Raw genomic sequence first — 22,510 nt, 5'->3', positions numbered from 1 at the left:
GGTTTCCTGGCCGCATCTTGGGCCCTTGCACCCTCTTCCTGGAGGTCTTTACTTTTAAAGTACCCACCCGCTCCTGTGTGCCCCCTTTCTGGCTCCTTGTGGATGGAGTAAACCTGTTCCTGGCCTCCCATGAGCCTGCAAAGTGGTGGGAGGCTGGCTTCAAGTGCACCCCAAGATTTCCAACCCCCGAAATGTGTCCCCACAGCTACCCAGCAAAGTGTGTATCCCAGTGTCGCTGTTTTACCACTGAGGCCGAGGGACTGGCCTCAGTTCCCTAAAGCCCCTCCTGCACCAGCCCCCTGCCCCCAACCCCCTGTGAACCTTTAGCAGCAGGTGGTGGGGGGGCAGCTGAGGGTCCTGAAACCCAGGGAAGCTGGCCGAGCAGGGGACGCTGATGCCCCTGTAACAACTCACCACATACTTACTGGCTGAAAACAGCAACATTTATTTGCTCATAGTCTAGAAACTGCGAGTCCAGTATCTCTGGGCCAGAGTGAGGGTGCGTTGGGGCCAAGCTCCTTCCAGAGGCTCAGGGAGCCTCTCCCAGCTTCTGGCAGCTGCCCATATTCCTTCTTCCCTTTCCGTGTGCATGTGCATGAGTGTGTATGTGTGTGTGTGTGAAATCTCTATGCCTCCCTCTTCAACATTACATACGACAACTTGCATTCTGGGCACCAGTCTCCTCATCTTCCTTTCAAGATGATGAACCTGGGGCAGCTGGATGGCTCAGTCTGTTGCGCATCTGCCTTCGGCTCAGGTCATGATCCCAGGGTCCTGGGATGGAGCCCCACCTCGGGCTTCCTGCTCAGTGTGCGTGTGCGTGTGTGTGTGTGTGTGTGTGTGTGTGTGTAACCCTCTTCATCTCAAATAAATAAATAAAATCTTCAAAAAGAAGAAAAGATGATTAACTTCGTCACATCTGCCAACACTCCTTCCATATGAGATAACATCCAAAGGCTCAGGAACTAGGACCTGGGTAGTCTTGGGTGCTTCTCTATGCATCACAGCCTCTGAGCTCTCTGTAGCCTCCTCCCCAGGTTAGGCCAGTTGACAGCATCTGGAGGGGCATCAGGGCACAACTGGCATGAGGCCAGGGTGCAGGATGGGCAGAGGCAGAGGCTGGCTGCCATAGCCCTGCCTCCTGCTGATGACATGGTCAGCCTGGATGTTGGCAGACCTTCCTCTGGGCCCAAACAGACACTGGCTTGCTCCTCTGGGGATGAGGTGCTGAAGGTGGACAAGAACTGTGGTGGCCCTGGACGGGTGAGTCAGTTGCTCACTGTCAGAAGGACCAGGAAGCCCGCCGGACCTCAGAGCCAGACCCCACCCTGGCTGTGACTTTAGCCGACACCTACAGGGGACTTCTGACAGCCCTCCCCATACTGTGACCCAGGCAGCAGCCCCTCACCTCCGCCTGGGGCCACCACGCACTGCACCCTCCATTCCCGAGGTCCCGGGAGCTCCCTTAGTCTCTTCCTCCCTTTGTGCTGGGTCAGCCTCTCTGTATCTGAGCCCGGCCTAGTGACCTGGTGGATTGTGACAGGTGACAGTACTTTTTTCTCTCAGGGAAGAGCGTGGTCACTCTGGGCAGGTAGGCCCAGCCGTGCCTCCACACCTGTGAGTGGCTGGAGCCCTTCCTACTCCCCCAGAGGCCCTGGCTGCCTGTCTCCTCCAAGAAAGGTTCTCCTGGGCCAGGACAGCCACGCCAGCTGATAGAAGATATCCCACTCTCCTGTCCTGCGTCATCACCACGAGGGCAGTTGGGCCTGGCCGGGGCTCCTCTGGGAGCTGAGATGCAACCATCCCAGTGGGGCCTTGGAGTGGCTTGAAGGCAAGTAGGCTGGCAGCGTGGTGCTGGCCTCAGCTGCCAGGACCAGAGCTGGGGTGTCGTGCCCAGGGGCAGCAGCAGGAACACCACCTCACCCTGGGGGTTCTTCCTCTTCCTCATAACTTGGTTATCCAGGCCCTGGGGTCCTGTGGGTCTGGGAATTGTCTCTGTTTCTGTGGGGCCTTTGCTTGGGTCAATATTGATCTGGCTTCTTTGAGTACTTCCTTCTTTCTGCCTCTTTCCTGATGGGGGCCCCGTTCCCGTAGAGCCCTGCTGCAGGGGAGGCTGGGCAGGGTCAGTCGCTGGCCATATGGCTTTGGCTGTGTGGGCTGGAGGCTTTAGTGAATGTGGCGGAAAAGCTGGCCTGCACGGAAGTTCCGGGTCCCTGGATGGCTGTCCGCCCCAGGCCTGGGGCCGCAGCACCAAGCTGCCCAGCATGATGCAGGGCTGCGGGGGGCCTGTTCCACAAGGTTCCCTGGGTCCCTCCACTCTGAGTGCTGTGGTGACCCCGCAGGTGGCCTGAGCCATGTCCTGTATACACGTAGGTCCCGTTTTCCTGTTTCAGCCTGGGCTCGAGTGGGGCCCTAGCCTCCTGGGACCCAAGGCGCTGCCAGCCGTAGTTCCCTAAATGGAATGGTGTGGGGTGAGAGCATGCCGGCCTTTCCTCCTCACCTCACCCTACCCCCTTGGGCCCTCTTTCCTTTTGAACTGATCCTTGGCTACAAATCTTCCTCCTGCTTACGTGTCACTCCTTACGGCAAAGACTCTGGGCTATGAGTTCTGTGGGGATTGGGGCTCTGCCGTGTCCCATGGCCTAGGATAACGGGTTGTTCACTGGTGTGGGCCCCTCAACCTGCGAAGATGATGTCAGGATGGAATCGGGGCACCAAGGGACACGCCAGCGTGCCCTCGGCCTGATGCCTCCTAGAGAAGGTGAGTCATAGCTGATAGGAGTGTGGGCCTGGGGCAGAGCCGGAGATGGAGCGAGGGACCCCAAGGTGGGAAAACACTGCTGGGACGCCCCCAATGGCCCCTTGCTGGCTGGGTTCTCATTCACATCTGGAGACCTTGGTGCTCTGGGGAGTGAGGTTCTGGGACCTTGGGACAGTGAGTGCGGCCCTGGGTGTCCAGCCCAGGTAGGACCCGAGAAGCCTGGCAGTGTGAGCGCAGCCCTACCCGGACCCGCCTGTGGGCATGCATTGTGCCGGCAGCCAACCGATGGCTGACACCTGGCTTGAGGTATCCAGGGAGAGAGGCTACCTCCAACCAAAGAAATTGTCACGTTAAAATGTCCAAACTTAGAGGTGGTATGTGTCTTTTCTGTGTTCACAGATTTATTATAGAAGTAAAAGTAACAATAAACTCATCATTACCAGCTGCCTTTGTGGGGAGGGGCTCTTCCCACTAGAGTTGAAAATGAGGCCAGGACAGTGGGCCTCACAGCCCAAGGAGGGGTTGGGCACCCAGAAGGTCCCCAGCCTGGGAGAGGCCTGGACAAGGATGGCCTCTGGCTCCTGACCCTTGCTAGGCTCCATCCTATCTGCTCCCCTGGGTGTGGTGTCCCCTGGGTGCAGCCCAAATCCAGGTCTAGGGGTCTCCTTTGCTCTCCCTGCCCTGAACCCCTGAGGCTGTGGCCAGGTCACATCCACCTGGCCAGCGTCCTGTCCCCATCTGCAGCTGCCTCTATGCTAGGCACTCCTGTGTGCAGGGAAATCACACGAACATGGCAGAGTTTGTGGGGGGCCCTGCTGCCCTTGCCTGGCTGGTCTCCCTGGGGAAGGGGGCGGTGATTGAGGCTGGGATCCCAGCTCAGACCTCCCTGATCTCGGAGTCCAGACACACATTTAACCAGTGAGGTGACCCGGATGCTCCCTGCATCCCTCTGGGCCCGTCCCACTCTCCCTCGGGGTGTGGATGGGGGTGGTTGGTCGAAGGCACCTGCTGGGCCCAGTGAGACAGGCCCCTGGGTTCCTGTACTCAGGGTGGGAGGCATTTGGCTCTAGGAGGCGGGGACAGAGCTGTGTCACTTTCCCCATCAAGTGAGAAGAGAGCGGGTTTGCCCAAGGCCAGGCTGGGCGCTTCCCATCTGAGGAGGTGGGGCCTCCTGTGCTTCCCGAGTGCCCTCTGCTGGTGGCCCTGGGGAACTGCAAACCAGCTGGGGTGGGGACCCAGAGCCCCAGTCAGTTGGGGTCCCTCCTGTGGCCTGCCCAGGGGCCTGGTGGGGCTGACGATCCCATGGGAGGACGGCTGTAACCCAACCTTCAAAGACAGGACTGAGCTGAGAACCCATTCACTGTAACTCAAAGACTGGCATCAAATTTATTATTATCTTTTGTTAAATATTTTAGATCTTTTCAGAACACGTGGTCTACAAGGCCATGGTGGGTTTTCTTCCCAGTACATTTTTGTGTATGTAGTTAAGTGATGGGGGAGAGGTGACGTAAACAGGTGGTATGCATGGAGGGAGGGCCCTGGGGGCCGCCCCTGCCCCTGCCTCAGGAGCCTAGCTCCTCTGGGGGAGAACAGCCTCTGGGCTTCCACCAGCTAAACCTGAGACCCAGGTCTCCTGGTCTGGTGACATCAGAGGAGGAGGGCCACTGGGACCGTGAGGGTTAGAGTCACACGTGTGTTCAACGTGTCTTAAAGGCACAGTACACAGGGGGTGGTGGGGGGTGGGGGTGTTCTGCTGGGCCAGCCCCTGCTTGCTGCACGGCCGCCTGTCCTGCAAGCGTCTCGTGGGGGGGGGGGGGTTAGGGGGGTGATGTCCTTCTCCATGGTGCTAACTGGAGAAGGGTTTCTCCAGCCAGGGGTAGGGGTGGCAGTGGGTGCTGGAATGGGGGCGGGGGTGCTGGGCAGAACAGCTCCAGCCTCCAGAGGGCCCTGGGCCACTCCCCTGGGAGGGCAGAGGCTGGACATCAGGCCCAGACTAGGGGGAAACACACCCTCTGGGCCAGCACCAAAGACCTTCCTCAATGGGTCCCGCGGTGTTTGCTCCTCAAAGGGCCATTCACAGCTTGGAAGGTGTTTGGGTGGCAGATCCAGGCCCCCAAGGGAAAAACCAGCCATTTCTCACACTGGGCCACTTGGGACCATCCGTGGATTCTTCCCATTTTGGGCCAGGAAGGTGGGGCCACAGCAGCCTGGGCTATGTCGGCACCTGACTGGGGGTCAGAGGCAAGAACAGTCTAGATTCACAAAGACCTTCCCTGGGCTCCCCTCAGACTAAAGTTTTGAAAAGTACATTCTTCACATCAGCTCATAGTCTCTAAAGTTCTAATGAAAAACCATCTGTTGGATAGTTGTCAACACCCACGGGAAGGTACACTGTGACGCTTGGCCTAGCAGAGACCACAGCCCCTGGAGGGCAAGTTGTTTGGCCGGGCTCAGGAGAGAACATCCCATCCCCCAACTTCTCGTTCATCATTTGAGATGGAAATATGGCGCCTTCTCTCAGCGTTGGAGAGCCAAGAAAGCCATTCCCACGGGAATGAGTGGACTGGACAGTGGGGCAGGACCTGGGGTCTGCAGCTCAAGTCTGGTTCCATGTCCGTCACTGTGACTCTCAGATCCTCATAGTCCTTCTCAGAAAATGGGGATCAAGCCCCCACCCACCACGGTGGGAGGAGGCAATCAGGACTGTCCCCATGGGTATGGGGCTGAACGGAATCTGAATCTTGAGGGAAGAAGGTCTCAGGGGATCTGGAGGGTGGCCTAGGGAGGCAGGTGCAGTGATGGAGTCTAGGGGAGCCCTGGAGCCTGGGTCTTGCCCTTCCTAACTAGGGAGGAGGAAACATCTCCTATCCAAGCTGAGGGAGAAGAGTTCCTAGCCCTCTGGTTGCCTCTGGGTACAGCCCCCACCAGCTGTCAGACCCGGGGTCTTGGGGGCCTTGCCCGGGGCAAGTAACTCAGTAACTATCGTCTGTGAAGAAGGGTGCGCGGGCAGATGGGGGGCGGTCGCCCTCATCCTGGGGCCCCGCCAGCTCCCCGTACTCGCTGTTGTAGAACACCTGCCCTCCCCGTGCCCCCCGGTCTGGCCGCCGCCGCCGCCCTTGGGTATCAGGGTGAGCCCTGGTCACGTCCACGTTCCGGCCCGGTCCTTTACAGCTGCTGAGACAGGGAAGGTGATGGTCAGTGAGACAAGAAGAGAAGAGGGACAGGACCCTGATCAGGGTCCGGCTGGAGTCACCAAAGATAGCACTGGAGGGCTAAGCGAGCCCAGAGCCCTCAGAGACACAGACTTGACTCACACAAAGAACAGGACTGATGGGAGTGTTGGCAAACCCTGGAGCTTTCTCCGTACCCCACCTGGATGCAGGGGACAACGGGAAAGGCCCACTCATGCCCGCAAACCTGTTTCTCTCCTACACTCACCCACCCATCCCTATAAGTACCGACTCTGTGGCTCAGGCCCCTGGGCATCCTCCTTGCTCTTCCCTTTCCCCAAACCCCTCACACCCAGTCCATACAGAAGTCTTGTCTGTGCTGACTCTGGAATGTGCCGGGCTGCTCTCTGCGTGCCCTCCTGCTCCAGGGCGAGCGCCCACCTCTGATGCTCGGCGCTCCCCTGGCCCCTGTCTCTTCTCCCAGCCCTGCTTCAGAGATCCTTTCTGCCGGAGACCATCCTTCTCCCCATAGATCCCTGCTAGGGCTCTTAGGTACTCTCAGAATGAGCACAGGGCTTCTCACCCTGGGAAGAGTGAGAACACCTCACTCTTCCCCTGCCTCCTCCCTGAAGGCCCTAGGACGCTCCCTGCTTACCTCTCACGGTCTCCAAGATTTAAAACTATATGTATTTATTTATTTGAGAGGAAGAAAGAGCACTAGCAGGGAGAGAGGCAGAGGGAGAGAATCCTCAAGCAGACTCCCGGCCGAGCACAGGGCTTGATCCCAAAACACTGAGATCACGACCTGAGCCGAAACCAAGAGTCAGACGCTTACCAGACTGCACCCCACCCTACCCCCACCAGGTGCCCCATTCTTTGAGATTTTTAAAGACTTGCTTCCTTTCTTCTGATGTTGTTTTTGCCATGTCTGGTGTTCAGCCTGATATTTCTTTCTTTCTTTCATTTTTTTTTTTCCTTTGTAAATGACTCAGCCTTTTTTTTTGCCTGAATTCCCAGAAGGTTTACCTTGAAAATCTAACAGCTAGATTCAGACATGCAGCCGAGTCTGCAGTCCTGGGGCGCTTTCTCCAGGCCCTCTTCTGCTGTGTCAACTCAGTTCTTTCATTTGAGAGGGTCCCTTGAATTAAAGTTTAAAATATCAGTTCTGTCCCGCCACCGGCATCGTTTCCCTCGGAAACTCCAAATCTTACGTGTATTGGGTCATGTCCCCTCAACCGCTGCACTTGCCAACTTTCTCTATGCTCTTCTTTACCTCTTTATTTATTTTGGTTTTCTTTTCTTTTGTCTTTTCTGGTCCATCTTCTGTGTTCTTCCCCGTAAGGGAGCATCGATATCATATTTGTTGATCCCTGCCCCCCTCCACATGCCCCCGCCACCCTGTCTTCATTTTGGAGGGGGAGATCTGTCTTTTATTTCAATTTCTTTCCCGAATGTAGCCAGCCACCACTCAACACCTTTGCACTGTTCATTTCCGTTCTGAGTGTTTGAATTTCCAACTCCTGGTGCAGCTTGTCGTTTAATTATATATTTAATTTGCATTGGGAGTATTGTATCAGCTTTTCTCTGCTTCATTTCTTTTCTTTTTTTTTTTTTTTTGAGTGTTGACATCTACTGAAAAGTTTTCAATCCACTTTATTCTATCTTTTTTATGGATAGTGTATGGATTTATTTTTATTTTTAAAAAATATTTTATATATTTGTCAGACACAGCATGAGCTGGGGGAGGGACAGAGGGAGAAGCAGACTCCCTGCCGAACAGGGAGCCTAGATGCGGGACAGGATCCCAGGACTCTGGGATCCCGACCTGAGCGGAAGGAAGACGCTTAACCGACTGAGCCACCCAGGCGTCCCATGCTTATTTTTTCTGTTTGTGATTATTCGTGCTGGGATTTCTGGGACTAGAAAAATCTGGTTATCCTATGGAAGTGGCTTGGGACATGGCCGGTTTGGGAAGCTTCCTCATTTAGGCAGCATTACACCCACATCTTCGGTATCACCTTGAATTCCTTCAAGGGCATCCCTCTTTGCAAAGGCTCCAGTCCTGTTATGATGTGGTATTGCCACCAAGAACCAACCAGTTGCTTTGTCCGGTAGTGCTGGGTTCCCTCTCGGTGGCTGTCATGCAGCCATGCCAACCTGCCACAAGCTGAGGGCTTCCAGACCTTCCTCTTGCCTACATACTTGGAGGAGACACCCTCCCCGCAGGGTGTGGACTGGGCATTCTGCATGGCCTGGAGGTGAGGAGCCCATGGGGGTTGCTGATCAGCAGTTCGCAGGAGACAGGAAAGGACTGGCAGAGGGACTCTCTCCTCCTCCTCCCCACGGAGCTGTCCAAGGCACCTTCTGTCCTCGCACCTGTTTGGAGAACGTTCCACATGCCAAGGGAACGCAGGTGCCCCTCTCATTGCTGGTCTGGATGTGTTGCCAAGAGAACTCGTGTGGACAAGAGGACTTCGTGTCGCTGCTATTGTGAGGTACAATTTCTGTAATAAATGGTTCCCTTGGGTGTGGATGTGTCTTCTGGGTTCTTGCTTCTGGAGACTCTGCTGTGACTTTCTTCTTCCTTCAGCACTAAGCACTTGTGTCCTGTTCACGGGCCATGCAGAAGCAGTGCCTTCCCCAGACGGCTGCCCTTGGAGCCTCCCACTTGCCCTGGAGCCTCCTCCATCAGACCTCTGCCTCCTCCCTCATCTCCCTGGCTGGTCCCAAGGACCACAAAACACTCCTCTCTTTGGGTGCGGGGCCCATCATCTTCTCCCTCCACCGTGACTCAGGTATGGCTCTGCTGGTCCCAGCACTGAGCTTCCTACTCACCCATAAACCCGAGTCTCTCTCTCCTGCCTATGGCACAGGCATGAGCTCTGAGGGGCTGTTTTATGAAGATGTGTGGAGATTATAACAGAAGTAACAACCGTCCTCTGGCTTACCCTCTTAATGAATTATGTTTTTTTGGAGGGTTGATATAAAATACTGTTGTGTAAAGAAACGTTATCCAGACACTACTTCCAATAATGCAATCAGCGTTCATTTCCCCAAAATTAGGTTACTAATGGAGATCACCCGATAAAATCCATAGAAACAAAAGAGGGGACCAAGATGCATGGAACAGACAGTAAATTCGGTTGGACATGTGAGCCTTCAAACCACCAGCACCCACAGTGCCACAAACACACCCTTTGTAGGCTGCTGGGAAAATCACCGCTAAGGGGTTCAGCAGCAGAGATGGTAAAGACACCTGCCAGAATAGTGGAGCCTCACCACGACTGTCCTAACGTGATACAAATAAATGTTTGCAGTCTCGGGGGAAAAAACTCAGTGACATCGTCATACATCGATTAAAAAATGGCACAGGCAGAGGCTAGGATTTGTTCCCAAAAACCATGTCAGATGAACCCAGAAGGGGGCTCCGAACAAAGACATAGATCATAGGTCCCCTGCTTTACCAATGGAGCCCGCCAGGCGCCCGCCTCCCTCATAGGTCCTGTCCTTTAAACAGTTGTGTGCAAGTCCACTACTAGAGTAAGTGGGTAGATATTTAACTATCTCATCTACACCCTTAAAAGATGAAACATTCAGGGATTTTTGAGGGGGGGGGTGGTTCTTGCATTCTTATCAAGCTAGGACACCAGCCAGCTCCAGGTCACATGATCTGTCTGGTTCTGGGGCAACTGGAGCGTAAATGTGGTGTAGTGGTGGCGCTTCTGGCTGCAGGAGGGATGTGTAGGCACAGTGGGCATGCTGGATCTTACTCATTTCATGGAGAGGGTGCGTTTGAGCACCTGTCAGATGGAAGAGAGATGGGGGGACCAGCCCCATCTGGGTGTGTTGGGCCAGGATGCTGGTGGAAGAGGGGGCTTCTCCAGTGGCCAAAGGCCTTGAGTCCCAGAGCAGCGTGCTTTGAACACCCAAAAAAGCAATAGGGAGCCATGGTAGGTTTCGGGTGAGTCAGTGAGAGGCATGCCCAGGCCCGGCTTCCCCCTCCCGGCCCCTTGCAGGGAAAGAGGCTCTGGAAGCCCTACCTGAGCCCACTTTCTTGTCTGTACCTGCTCTCCAGCTGCTCAAACTCCTCGGAGGCCAGCACCATCCCACTGTCTGTCTGGTTATCCTGCGGGGAGAGAATAAGCCCGTCTGCAGGCAGCCCCCCCCCCCCAAGCCAGGACAGCACGGCATGGACCTCCGTGGCTGGTCTGACACCTGCCCTGTGGAAACAGATCAGAAAGCAGGTGTCCATTCCTTGCTGGAGCATGCAGGTGAGGGTCACACACCCCTGCCAGAGAGGGAGAAACTGAGGCTCAGGCTGCCGGCAGAGCAGGAACACAAGGAGAACAGGGAGCCTCCCGAAAGAATCTGGCAGCTTATGGTGTAAAAAAAAATGGTCCTCATGGAGACACACTCCACATTTAATGGGGCTCTGTCACCCTTTAATGGTGTGTGACTTGGCTCCTGTCAGGACTGGGAGACCCCAATGTATCCATCTGGCCCTGGGGGACATGAATTGGGGGCTAGCACTCGCTGACCAGGCCTGTCTGGAGAAAGTCCTGGGCAGGAAGGTTTCCGGCTGTAGACACTCGTACCAGGCTGAGTCTGTACTTTTGCAAAATAGACCCATGGGCTCCAGCCTCCCAGTGCCCGAGAGGCCCATTCTGCTTGAGCAGATCTGAGAACAACGCTATATCCCGTGCCCCCTATCCCGGCCTCCTTCTCAAGAGTCACCATCCCTTTCTCTTGGGCCACATGGCTTGGTGGCCACCAAAGGGAAGCTAATCCAACAACAACCATCTAGAAGGAGAAACTGTCTTTCCACTGGGTTTCTCTGCTGTGCAGAGGGGAGACTGGTAATGGGTGAGGAGGGCACGGGGAAAGCAGCTGAGACCCCAGTATGCCCATGTGCAATTCGGACTTGACATTTCAGTGTGGCACCCTTTCCTGAGCTGGGCCTGGACCTCCTCCCAGCTGGGAAAGCCTGTTCTGTGTGCATAGTCTTGCCTGCCCCACTTACCACAGAGGCCTTGTAGATCGTCGGGGTCATGGGAAATTCTTCGAACGTCTTCATCCTGGAGGAGCCCTGCATCTGAGTCCCTCTTGCCAGGCACCCGGGAAAGGACACACAGTTATAGTATCTGTGGGGGGAAAACAGCCTGCTGAAGGAACATGCCCCAGAAAGCCCTCCTTACCTCTCCTTCTGCCCCCTCTCCTCCCAGAAGGACCCCAGGCCTGGGCTGTGAGTTGTGGGGCCTAGATCTGAGTGCTGGTCTGAGTTCTTCCCGGGGTGGTGGGGAGGAAATCCGCAGCCCTCCAGCACCCCCCTCTCCCACACCGTGCTGAACTGTCTCCTCTCCTGTGCAAGAGAAGAACACCTCCTGGGAAGGGCGTGGGAGGTGAGTGGAGTGCACCCAACCTGGGTGTGGCATGGGGGTTGGTGAGATGGATGGGGAACCCCTCTGTGCCAGCCACCCCCCACCTGTGTGTGTGCATCTGTATGCCTTGGGTGGCTGGTGGAAGAAGGCTGGTGGGCACCTGCTAGCTGGCTGTTCCTGTCCCCCAGGCCCAGCCCTGCCCCCTCCGCTGTGGCACGAGGGAAAGTGGGTCTCAGAGCCCTTCTCTCGGCAACCCCAGTGGGAACACAAGCAGCCTTCCTGAAGTGTAGACAGCTGTGGGCAAGAGATATCCAGATCTCTGGAAACTCAGGCTAAGTTCTAAATCCTGAATGCGGGTGGGTGGCTGGCCCATCCTCCTCCTGGGATCCCAAATGTCAAAGGGGGGAAGGGTTTTTGGGAGCCAGGAGTGCCAGATGCAGGGGAGGCTGCAGGGCCGAGAGAAGGTCTGAGGGGCCGTGGAGGAAGGCAAAGTCGCAGACTACATGGCCTTGGAGGGGGGCCCCAAGGCTCGCCAGGCCCCCCAGGGAGCCGCAGAACCCAGTATGTCCTTTAAAATCACTGTGCTCTTTCCATTGGGGTACAGAGATCTCTCAAGGCCTTTTAGTTTGCTGTTCCTTGATGACTGGCGGCAATCAACTATGCTGCATCCAACCTGCTTTCTCCCTGTCCTGGTGGGGTTGGGGAGTGGGGGGTGGGGGCGCAGGATCCGGGAACCCCCGCGAGGGCGGCTGACCTGGCGGCCAGGCTGTGCCGGTGCAGGCTCGATGGGCTGTCCTCAGGGTCTGCCTCGGCCACGTGCAGGGCAGTGGTGGATGCTTGCAAGAAGCTGCCCTCATCCAAGCTCTGAGAGCCACAAGGGGCCATGCAGTCCTCCTCCTGCTGGCAGGAATGGCAGAGGCCCTGGGGGTCAGAGACCACTGTGCCCCTTTGTCCCCACCCCTGAGCTCAGGATTGCCGGTGGGGTTGGGGGGGGGGGCTCCTGACTGAGGAAGTTCTGCATTCCAAGGTGCCCTGGGGATTCAGTGAGCCTGTCCAGCAAATTCTCCCAACACGCGCCCCATTTACAAGCAGCAGGGTGCAGCAGGGGTCACCCTGATCCAGGGGCTCCCCTTCTGGCTTCTCCAGCTCCCAGGGCACCAGGTCAGCCCTGAGCTGGCGTTGCTCCCTGTGCCCCCAGTCACCCCAGGTGGAGGAGACAGAAGTCAAGGGTGGGAAGGGTGGGTGCGGGGGACAGGGCTGCAGGAAGCAGGAGGTGGAGGAACACATCAGCCTTCTCCCAGAGACAGGGGCTCCTTGCAAACTACCCCTCGACACAAAGACCACCCGGGGCTCCTCATGGCCAAAGATGGGCCCTGGCCAGTTGCTCAAGGGCCCTGGGGCTGCTGGCCAGAGGTTGTTGCAGCTAGACAGGGCGGGCAGAGGACTTACCTGTCGGCCCCCACCCTGCAGAAGGTCCCCCAGGATCTCCACCAGCTCTGAGAACGCAGGCCTCTCTTTGGGGTCCCCTGACCAGCAGCTTAGCATGATGGTGCGTCTACGGGTAGAGCTGGCTGCTGGCCTGTGGTCTGAGCACGCCCACACCCTGCAGCAGATCCCAGCTCCCCTGCCTAAACCCCATCCCCGCCCCCCCACATCTGCCCACCCAGTCTCTTCTGTCCCGGGGGGCAAGGTGGAGGAGAGCTGTCTGTGGCCCAGTGGGTGGGTCAGGGGTGAAGTAAGACACTTCATCTGCAGGTCTCTACCCCAACCCTGAGCCTGCACCCCCTCCCCACCCCTGCCCCCTGCCTGTGTACAGACCCCTCACCCATGGCAACCTTCCCCTCCATCTCCCTAGAGAAACTCACATGGCAGGAGTGGCTAACTCTGGGGCTCGCATCCGTGTGCCCTCCTTTAGCCGCTGGCAGAACTCCTCGTTGATCTGCACCCCTGGGTAGGGGGAGGCCCCTGAACAGGATGAGATAGGGGTGCGTGGGGAGAGGGCACTTGCTCTCAGCCCAGCAGCCCCCCTCAAACTGCTTCTCTCCTGCCCCCTATGGCAGGGACTGGTCCTGCTGCTCCCAGCACAGGACTAGGGTGGGGTGGGGGCCCACCAAGGCACTTCTGTCCCCCAATGATAGTTCTTCATTTGGTTAAAAGGGCCCCCAGGGCAAGCCCCACAGGATCAGGGCAATCCTCTGTTCTTTCCCTTGCTCCAAGCTCTGAGTGGCTCTCCAGGGACTCAGAGTACAGGTCCTCACCCAGGCCAGCTCACAGGGGTTGCAGGGACCCCCTTCCTCCCTTGTTGTACCTCCCAACGCCTCTTGCCCACAACCGGCCCACCTCCAACACGTGGGGACCAGGACCCTGGCTGTTCCCTTACCCTGACCTGCTGTCTTCTCCAGGTCACCCGCCCTCCCTGAGCCCCTTCCTCAGCTGGGTGCTCCCCTCTGGGTCACACATAGCCCTGTCCTCCCTGTGCCCTCCAGGCCCTGGCATCTGTACTGACAGCATTCATGGTGCTATATTAATTTCTCTGTTTGCTTCCTGCCCAGCTCTGTCTTAGCATAGGCTAAGCACCAGGCCTGCTTAGCACCAGGCTTCCTCCTGGTCCCCGTGGGGCCCTGGGGCCCACGTGGAGCCCTCATAAGTAGGTACACCTGTGAGTGAGCATCCAGTCTCCGCCGGATGCTCCCTGGCCCTTGAAGGCAGGAGCAGCCTTGCCATTGACAAACTGAGGGTTGGGGGGGCTCATCCAGGGAGATGAACATCTGGGGACCGTGGCGATCCCGGCGACTGCCTGATAAACACAGGCTGGGCCCTGTCCGGTATCTGATGCCAGAGCCCACCACCCTGCAGAGGTGGCTTCCGGAAGGGGAGGGTGTGGGGGCACATGCTGGAGGCAGAGGGGAGAAGTGGAGCTCTTGGACCACTTGCCATAGAAAGACCGCCTGCTGCAGGAGCAGCCCCCTGCTTCGCAAGCCTGGTGCTATGACCCCCGGCCTGGGATCCCACCTCTCCCCTCCCCCACAGCCTGCCCCACACTTACCCAGGGAGAAGATCTCCCAGAGCAGCACCCCAAAGGACCATACATCACTCTGTGTGGTGTACACCTTGTCAAAGATGCTCTCAGGGGCCATCCACTTCAGGGGCAGCCGGGCCTGGGGGAGACGGAAGGAAGCATGTCTCCATGAGAAAGGGAAGAGAGGAAGAAGGACAGACACGTTGGTAGCTACCCTGTACCCCCAGCCTGTCCAGAACTCTGGAGCCATACCCCAAGAAAGGCCTTGGGCCATATCTGCCCCTCGTGCCTTCAGAAGACTCTCACATTCCGCCCCTTCCGTGAAGGCTTCTGCCCCATTGCTGTTCTCCTGGGTCTGTCTGGGTCCCTTTCTTCCTGTGTGCTCTTTCGGGGGCGCACTCGGAAAGCCTCCCCCTCCAGACTCCAGACCCAGCCTCTGGAGGAATTGGGACCCTGCACCCCCTCACCGTTCCCACCTCAGCGGCTCACTTAGTCTGCACACAAGCTAGATTTCACTCCTGACTGCTCGTCCTGGGGCTCATGATGTGTCTTCCCCATTGCCTGTCTCTCTACCTCTTGGGCCCTCTACTTGGGAGCCCTGAGGGCCCTGGCCCCTCCTGACTGGCCTCTGCCTTCCCCACCACACCCAGCACACCCTCTCGTCCTTCCTCGAAACCTGCAGAGGGCACTTCTGGAAGGCGCACCTGACTCTCCCATCCACCTACCTCCACTCACCTGTGAGATATAATGAAGTTCTAGGCTGTCAGGGTGGCCCACCTCATCCTAGACCCATCCTGCCCATTGCCCATCTCCCAAGCCTCTTCCTTCCTCCTCTGGGGCACAAACTCCCAATTAGCTTTGTGAGCTCATTCAAGTGCCTGCCTGACCATCTCCGAGCACCCTGCTCCCAGTACCCACATGCTTTTCTGTACCCACATGCCCCATGCGGGGTCTGCCTCTGATACCCAGCCCCTGTAGGGTAGGCATGCAGGGTAGGCATGTGGGGTCAGTCAGCATCCGCCTCATAGACAAAGCTCCAGCTGAAGCATCAGGGTCCTTGCTTGTCGGCTCCTGTCCCTACTCCCCCTGTCCCCATGTGCCCTGGTGGGGCCGTTCAGGTCCCTGTAGGGGTGGGCTCTCTGACCTTCTATGGAGATGGCTCTTGGATAGGAGGTCCATGCCCCCATCCCCAGCCCTCCCTCCATGGCCTGCACTCACACTGCCCTTGCGCACGTAGTCTGGGTCTTTGTAGATGTCACGAGCCAGGCCGAAGTCACAGATCTTCACCACGTCGCATTCTGACAGCAAGATGTTCCGAGCAGCCAGGTCCCTGTGAATGCACTGGGGGGACGGTGGTGGTGGTGTGTGGGGGTAGGGAGCACAGGTCCCTGGGGCCCACCCATGCCTGAACCCTGCTCTGTCACAGAGAGATTTCTATGCTCCCCCAGGACTCCCCATGAAACAATGGGGACAGCAGAGGAGGCCGTGGGGTGGGACAGATGCCAAAGTCCCCTCTGCCACTGACTAGCTAGAGATCTCAGGGAATCACTTCCACACTCTGGGCTTTGTTTCTACCTCTGCAAAGTGGGAGAAACACGTGCTAACCACGGAATCACTCGAGGGTGAGCTAGGATAGGGCTTGCCTTGATATGCTGGTGGTCTGTACCCTCTCCCCTCCGAGGGGCCTGCTGGGGCAGTCACCTTGCGGGAGGCCAGGAACTCCATCCCTCGGGCCACCTGGAAGCTGTAGCAGATGAGGTCCTCTATGGTCAGTGGGCTCAGCCACAGGTCCTGGGCTGCACAAAGGAGCAAGTGAGGCTCAGGGGAGGTCAGCGGGGGGTGAGGGGAAGACTCTTCCATGGCTCCCATCTTCTACCCTTCCCCAAAGGGAGCATTTGTTCACCACCCCTGGCGTACCCTCCTGGTGGGGCCCCTGAAGCCCCTGGAATTAGCTAACAAGCCTGTGGACCCCCTCTCCTGCTCCTCAGCATTGGGTCTCTGCAACACCCACTAACTACGCCCAGTGCCAGGAATCTTGTTGTGTCATTGGACCTTTGCACCTGCTGGTTCTGCCTGTCTGCTCCCACCCTCCTCCCGAAGACAAATGCCTAGATAGCCAGTGATGCCCAATCCAACGCCAAACGCCTCCGTGGAAACTGTCCCTGTGGTGTCCTCCCTTCCAGAGGAAAAGCCCATTGCACGCTCTTCCAGGTAAGCCCCTCCAGGAGAGTCCCAGGCCAGCTTCTCCCCCAGTCCCCTGATCACCAGACCTCTTTGGGCAAGGGGAAACCAGGCTCTTCTTACCTTCTTGGGCCGGAGGGGCCCGCCCAGCCCCGCCCTTGCCCATCAGGAGCCGGGAGAGGAGGGCCCGCTCGCTGCTTCCCGGCCTCCTCCGGTCCGCTTTGGCACCTTCCACCATGGCTCGAAAGCGCCTTCGCTGCTCAGGGGACTTCTCCTGCCAAGGCAAAAGTGGGTCCGAGGGCGGCTCCGCCACCCACAGCACAGGCACCCCCGCCTCCCCAGCCCACCCTGGCGAACTGCGGGCTCCCGGCAGAGCTCGGGCCAGTCGCAGGGCCGCCACTTACCGCATAGGGGCTGAAGGCCTCCCGCTTGGCGCGCAAGAAGTTGGAGAGATTGCCATACTTGCAGAACTCCACGATCACCATGAGGGGGCCTGGGGCAGGGCAAGAGCCATGGGCTTGGGGACCGAGGCCAGGCGGGAGGGCCGGCACCGCAGTAACGCCCCGCCCCCGGCCCCGCCCCCACACAGCCCAACAGGCCCCTCCCGCCGGGGAGCCGGGGGCCGCAAGCTACGTACCATTCGGCTTGGTGCACGCTCCCAGGAGGTTGACTACATTGAGGTGGTTACCGATGTGGATTAGGATCTTGAGCTCCGACATCAAGGCTCGATGTTCGCTAGCTGTGGCACCCTCTGGAGGGGACATGGGTGCTTCGCGTGGGGCTGGGCCCGCCGCGCGCAGCACCCCCCCACCCCCGTCCCTGCGCGTCCCTCCTCCCGGCCACCGACTCTGCTAAGAGGCAGCTAGAGATCATGCCCGTGGGGGCGTAGGGTCCCCAACTCTTCCTGCTCGCCTCTTTGAGGCTGGGGTTTCAGGTGGAATTGGGAAGAATCCCCCAGAAATGAGCCCAGGGCCTCCATGAAGAACTCTGCACGAGACTGGCTCTGACCGTCAGTTTCCCCTCCCGAAGCACAGCCCCGCCAGGCCACCCACAGGCGTTGCCCCCGCCACTCCCACCGCCCCCTCCACCCGCTGACCCCCACACCTTTCAGCATTTTCACAGCCACAGTGTCGCAGCTGCTGCCCTTGTGGATTCCAAAAGCAGAGGCTTCCACCACCTTACCGAAGGCTCCATGGCCAAGGACTCTCCCTGTGGGGGCAGGGACCCGGGTCCAGGTGAGCTGTGTAAGGGCGAGGGTGAAGAGGGACGGGCAGCAGGGGCCACCCGCGCCAACTGCCAGGAAGGAAGGCCCAGGAGGGGGAGGAAACTCGGGGGCCTCTCTGCCAAACAGGAAGAGCAGGGAGAGCAGGAGCGGGCATTGAGGGAGAGGAGAAGCAGACAGGAAGGCCTGCATCCTCTCCCAGCAGGTGTGATGGGCCCGCCCTGCTCCGAGCAGCAGGAAGTGACCCCGGGGGGCCTGAGAACTTGATCCTGGCTCCAGTTCTTGGGATGCATGCCCAGATGGGCAGGGCAGGCCAGGTGGGAGCCAGACCTGCCTGGGATGGAGGGATTTCAGCACTTCGGAGGGAAGCAGTCTCTGCAGGCGGGTGGGGCGGGCTGGGTGATGGCCTCACCAAGATGCAGCCGCTCCCGGGGGAACTCCCACTGGCTGGCGTCATAGGACAGGTATTCACACTGCTCCTCTAGAGGCACCTCCCCGGGGTCCATGATGATGGACAGGTAGCCCGTCTTGATGTCTGCGTGGGCTGGCTGGGTTGGGGGGGTGGGGCAACTAATTGATGGGGCCATACCATGGTCTTGGGTAAGACTTCCCCCAGGACAGATGGGACCTCCTTTGGGACTCTCTGGCAAGGAGGGGACAGACAGACTGACCACCTCTAGTCATGTAGGAGCCCAGCACAGAGGGGTCAGAAAGGCTTCCCAGGTGAGGTTTCCAGGTGAGCCAGGGCATACAGAGACCCCACAAGGAGAGGATCAGTTGGGGGAGGAGCACTCACCCTCCTCATGTTACAGAAGATGAGGAGAAGGAGGACCCAGAAGAAGACAGCAATGACACCAGTGCCAACGAGGATCACGATCTCCATGCTACCTTTATCCTCAGAGCCTGAGTGGACAGAAAGGGGCGAGCCTGTGTGTGTGTGCACGTGTTAGGGGCAAGAGGGTGCACTCTGCGATGAGCTCCCCTTCTGGTGGGCACCACTTGGGGGAGGTGGCTATGAGAAGGTGCCAAGTGCAGGGGTGGGGTGGGGAGGGCAGGTGGGTGGAAGGGCGCCCGGGAGAGGCCGGACCTTCCACAGCCACGCTGGCAGAGGAGTTGACGCAGCCCTTGGCATTGCACACGCTGCACAGATAGCGGCCCGCGTCCTCCTCACGCACACGCTGTATGCTCAGCTTCTGGTTCGAGTCCGCCAGGTCTATTCCTGTAGGGGATGGCGTGTCGCCTGGAGTTCAGATGGGTCTGGGGCCTTGACGCGGCCAGCCTCCGCACCCTGCCCTTCGCCCGGATCCACCACCCTACCAGACTCTTCCTCCAGCAGCCTCTCATCTTTGTACCACAAGATGCTGGGCACGTGCGCACCGGCCACTGGGCACCGCATCTCCAGGGAGTCACTCACGTTCACCAGCAGGTCCGTCAAGTTCTGCGTGAGACGTGGGACTTCCAGGGCTGGGGGTGGTGGTGGACAGGGAGCTAAGTGGAGTTGCAGAAAGCAGGAGGACATCCCTCCAGGGCTGGGAGCACAGTGGGGAGGGATTGCGCCAAGCTCTAGGAAGGATCGGGTTTGAGTGCAGGGCCGGGAGGGCTGTGGACCTCCACAGAGTGGGTGGGGTTGGGTAGGACCCTCCTGCAAGTTCAGGCTCCAGGAGTGGCAGCCCAGGTGAGCTCTGGGAGGGGAGAAAGTTTCCTTTCTCGGGAAGCGCTGCCAGCCCTCCCCTACTGCCTCACCCTGCACTGACAGGTACTTCTTGTGGCAGTGCTTGTCGTGGCTGCGGCGGTCCTGCACCTCGCATACATAGTCGCCCTCATGTTCAGGTGCCACGCTGGGGATGGTCAAGGTGAGCGTGGCGTGGCGTGCGTCTGGCTCTGCCTCCTCCAGGTGGGCGGCCAGAGGCGTAGCGAAGAGGTGCACGTTCTTGCAGTCAAGCAACAGCGGGTTCCCGTGGGCGTCGTGCAGTGTGGACAGGTTGAGGCGGTACCAGCGCATTTGCTCGTAGGTGTAGTTGTCAGACCGGCAGCTCAGGCGCACCTCCTGGCCCTCTAGGGGCTCCTCCGATGGCTCGGATTTTATGCTGAAGCCATCGGGGATGTCTGGGGGTGGAGGGCAGGCGAGGGAGGAGGCAGCTCTGTGACAATGCCCCCCCGCCCCCTGATTTTGCTCACCTCTCTGCCTGCCATTTGGCTTGCTCTCCCATGCCCGACTGCCTTTGGACTCACTCTGCTCTCAACCAGAGCATGCATCACATGTACCTGGGCTGGGTACCCTCCTCCAAGGAGCCCTCTTCACCCCTGTTCTCCCCAACACTGACCAATGGGACCAGCTCCCTGCAGTCAGCCCCACGGACTCCTCCAGTCTCACCTTCTAGCCCTCTACAGGACATGACCCATATCCTCCCCGGAGCCCAGACGATCAGTGCGGTCCCTGTCAGCACATTTGGTGTGGTCCTGTCCCACCCTCCCTTGCTGCTGACCACACTCCACCATTGTCCTCTCCCGAATATAATCTTATCCTTCCATTAGTTTGTGGCAATGCCTCGCTCCTGATTTCCTTTTGTCCATCTGATCACACTCCTTGTTGGGCTCCTGTGGAGTCCTCTCCCCGCTGCCTCTGTCCCCATGTCTCATCTATGCTCCTGGGCCCAGTGACTGCCTTTAATGGGCTTCTTAGCTTTCCTGGGGTCACTAAAACATTTGAACATCGGAAGAAGCTCTGGGCCTTTTCCCCAGTAAAAGTGTACCTGTGTGTCAGTTGTTGTTTGGAAAGGGAGTGGGTGGGAGATGGAACCACAGGAATGGAAGGGCACCAGTGGGGATGTACCTCCAGGGCTGGGGGCAGAGTGTGCCCCTCTATCCCATTGCACCAGCACCCTGGTCCATGTGCTAATGACCTCCAAATCTATCCCTCCCTCTGAGACTAAGGAGCCTAGTGTCCCACATCTTCGGAAACTCAGTGGGCCCAACCTGACCTCACGGTCCTCTCCCAGGCCTTCTCTCTGGCCTTCTGCTCCCACTGGTTCCCGACCTCCACCCCCCGCCCCTGCCCGTTCACTCACTGGTCACATAGAAGTAGATGAGCCGCTCATCCTGGCCCACTTTGTTGAAGACCACACACTTGTACATGGCAGACACATTGGCGTTCTGGATCACTAGCTTGCTCACCGTCTACGCAAAGCATGAGCACAGGGCTCCATTTCCTGCCCAAGCTCCTCCCACCCTGACCGTCCTTCCTTTCTGCAGGGAGGAGTGGGGCTAACTGAGGCCTCCAGCTCAAGAGGACCAAAGCTCAGAGACAGGACCAGAGACGGTGAGGTTGGGTGCAGAAGGGAAAGGCCTTGCACAGTAAGGGGGGCTTTCTGAAAACATCAGGGACATGGCTAGTAACAGCAGGCTTAAGCTGTGGCTGAGGTCAGAGGGGCAACATCAGGCAGGCTTCTGGTTATGGATGGGCTTGGGCTGTGGCCGGGTTGAGCAGGGGACAGGCCCAGCCTAGAAATGGGGCAGTCCAAGCCAGGTTTAAGATTCGGGGTTTAGAGTAAGGCTGGTCATTCACCCAAGGCACATTCACCCCAGGGCGGCTCACGGCCCCTCTCTCAAGGCCTGGGTGGTGGCCAGGAAATGGGATGGGTCACAGGTCTCCCGAAGGATTCTGGCCTGGGGAGTAGGACTCTTGGAGGCAGGGGGAGGAGAGAGGGCCACAGGCCCTGCCTACCACCAAACAACCCCCCCACCCCACCCGATTCCAAGCTGGGCACATCCTGGCCAGGCCTGGAACAGGAAGAGGCTCTGGAGGTGTGTAGGAAAACAGGAAGTGACTGTAGGAAGTGGGTGCCTTTGTTCAGTCCCCTCCCCCGCCTGGCCTCTTCTAGGCATTGCCCCCAGGCTGCACCCAGCAGCTCCGTTGCCTTCGGAGGGGACCTGGCTGGCCCCAGGCCTGACCTTCCCAGCCTTGGGGCCTGTGGGTAGCTGGGGCCCGGGGCCTGGCCAGGCTCCCTTCAACCTAAGCTTTCCAGTCTGGGAAGCAGCTGGAGATCCGGCCCTCTGCATCCACATGCAGGAAGGGGAGCTGAGGCCCAGGACACTGCAGAAAGACCACCAACTCTCTGAGCTCTGCAGCCTGGTCGAGATGGAGACAGCCCGGAGAGGGCCCCTTCCTGCCTCCCTTCTGCTACCCCGTCAGAGGCACGGCTGGTGCCTACCTTATTCTTCCCTTCCACAAACTCGGTCCACGTGTCCAGGCTTTCAATGGGGTTCACGGCATCCTGCGTGGTCACTTCTCTCCAGTCCCGACACTGTGGCATGTGGTCTCTCTGCTGCCGCCGGCTGCTAGGAACAGCGTGTCGGTTGAGGGCTGCCGGACACAGCCTTCCCCAGTAGGCAGGAGCTCACACCTGTGGCTCTGCGGTTCCCCTCTGGACTCACGATGTGCCCCTTCCTGCAAAGTCCACCTAGATCTCCCAGGGGCAGTGGAGTCACCTCTCCTGTTCCAGAAGCCCTCTCTCTCCTCCTCCCAGAGCTGCAGCCCCTTCCTGGGCTGGGTGTGACCCCTGCACTTTTGGTCTCTTGTTGAGCCATGGGTCTGGGGTTCCCAGGGAGACTCTTGTCTGCCCCCAGCAGAGCAGTGCAGGACCCCAGAGTTCTGTCCATTGGCACAGAGCATAAAGGTAGAGCATCAGAGGGAAGCCAATTTGGAAGTGTCCGGTGGTCTAGAAGAATCTCTTATGAGCCTTAGGTGTAACAGGCCAGCCCTACAGAGCTTCTTCCTCT

General features: G+C 58.5%; 1 protein-coding gene across 35 annotated transcripts in view; it reads right to left on the bottom strand.

Annotated features, from left to right (window-relative positions):
* Positions 1–4,117: 4,117 nt before the first annotated feature.
* Positions 4,118–22,510, bottom strand: part of FLT4 (fms related receptor tyrosine kinase 4) — a 38,901-nt gene continuing 20,508 nt past the window's right edge. For 2 of the 35 annotated variants that reach the window (XM_082723545.1, XM_082723546.1), the window contains exons 11-30: positions 21,943–22,069; positions 20,800–20,908; positions 19,475–19,837; positions 19,049–19,195; positions 18,819–18,950; positions 18,528–18,634; positions 18,144–18,279; positions 17,614–17,718; positions 17,147–17,260; positions 16,914–17,002; positions 16,633–16,783; positions 16,030–16,124; positions 15,547–15,669; positions 14,356–14,467; positions 13,175–13,274; positions 12,759–12,864; positions 12,064–12,209; positions 10,952–11,072; positions 9,972–10,057; positions 4,118–5,935 (exon numbers count right to left, since the gene is read on the bottom strand). In XM_082723545.1, the coding sequence (XP_082579671.1) occupies positions 5,734–5,935; positions 9,972–10,057; positions 10,952–11,072; positions 12,064–12,209; positions 12,759–12,864; positions 13,175–13,274; positions 14,356–14,467; positions 15,547–15,669; positions 16,030–16,124; positions 16,633–16,783; positions 16,914–17,002; positions 17,147–17,260; positions 17,614–17,718; positions 18,144–18,279; positions 18,528–18,634; positions 18,819–18,950; positions 19,049–19,195; positions 19,475–19,837; positions 20,800–20,908; positions 21,943–22,069 (2,671 nt within the window). In that variant the 3' untranslated portion in view covers positions 4,118–5,733. Of the gene's footprint in view, positions 5,936–7,527; positions 9,848–9,971; positions 10,058–10,951; positions 11,073–12,063; positions 12,210–12,758; positions 12,865–13,174; positions 13,275–14,355; positions 14,468–15,546; positions 15,670–16,029; positions 16,125–16,632; positions 16,784–16,913; positions 17,003–17,146; positions 17,261–17,613; positions 17,719–18,143; positions 18,280–18,527; positions 18,635–18,818; positions 18,951–19,048; positions 19,196–19,474; positions 19,838–20,799; positions 20,909–21,942; positions 22,070–22,510 lie in introns of those variants that run through there. The other 33 variants (XM_082723514.1, XM_082723516.1, XM_082723547.1 and 30 more) reach the window with 25 other exon arrangements.

This window comes from Mustela nivalis, assembly GCF_964662115.1.
Source record: "Mustela nivalis genome assembly, chromosome: 3".
NCBI classification, from domain to species: domain Eukaryota; kingdom Metazoa; phylum Chordata; class Mammalia; order Carnivora; family Mustelidae; genus Mustela; species Mustela nivalis.
This window is presented reverse-complemented; position numbering and strand designations above follow the sequence as displayed.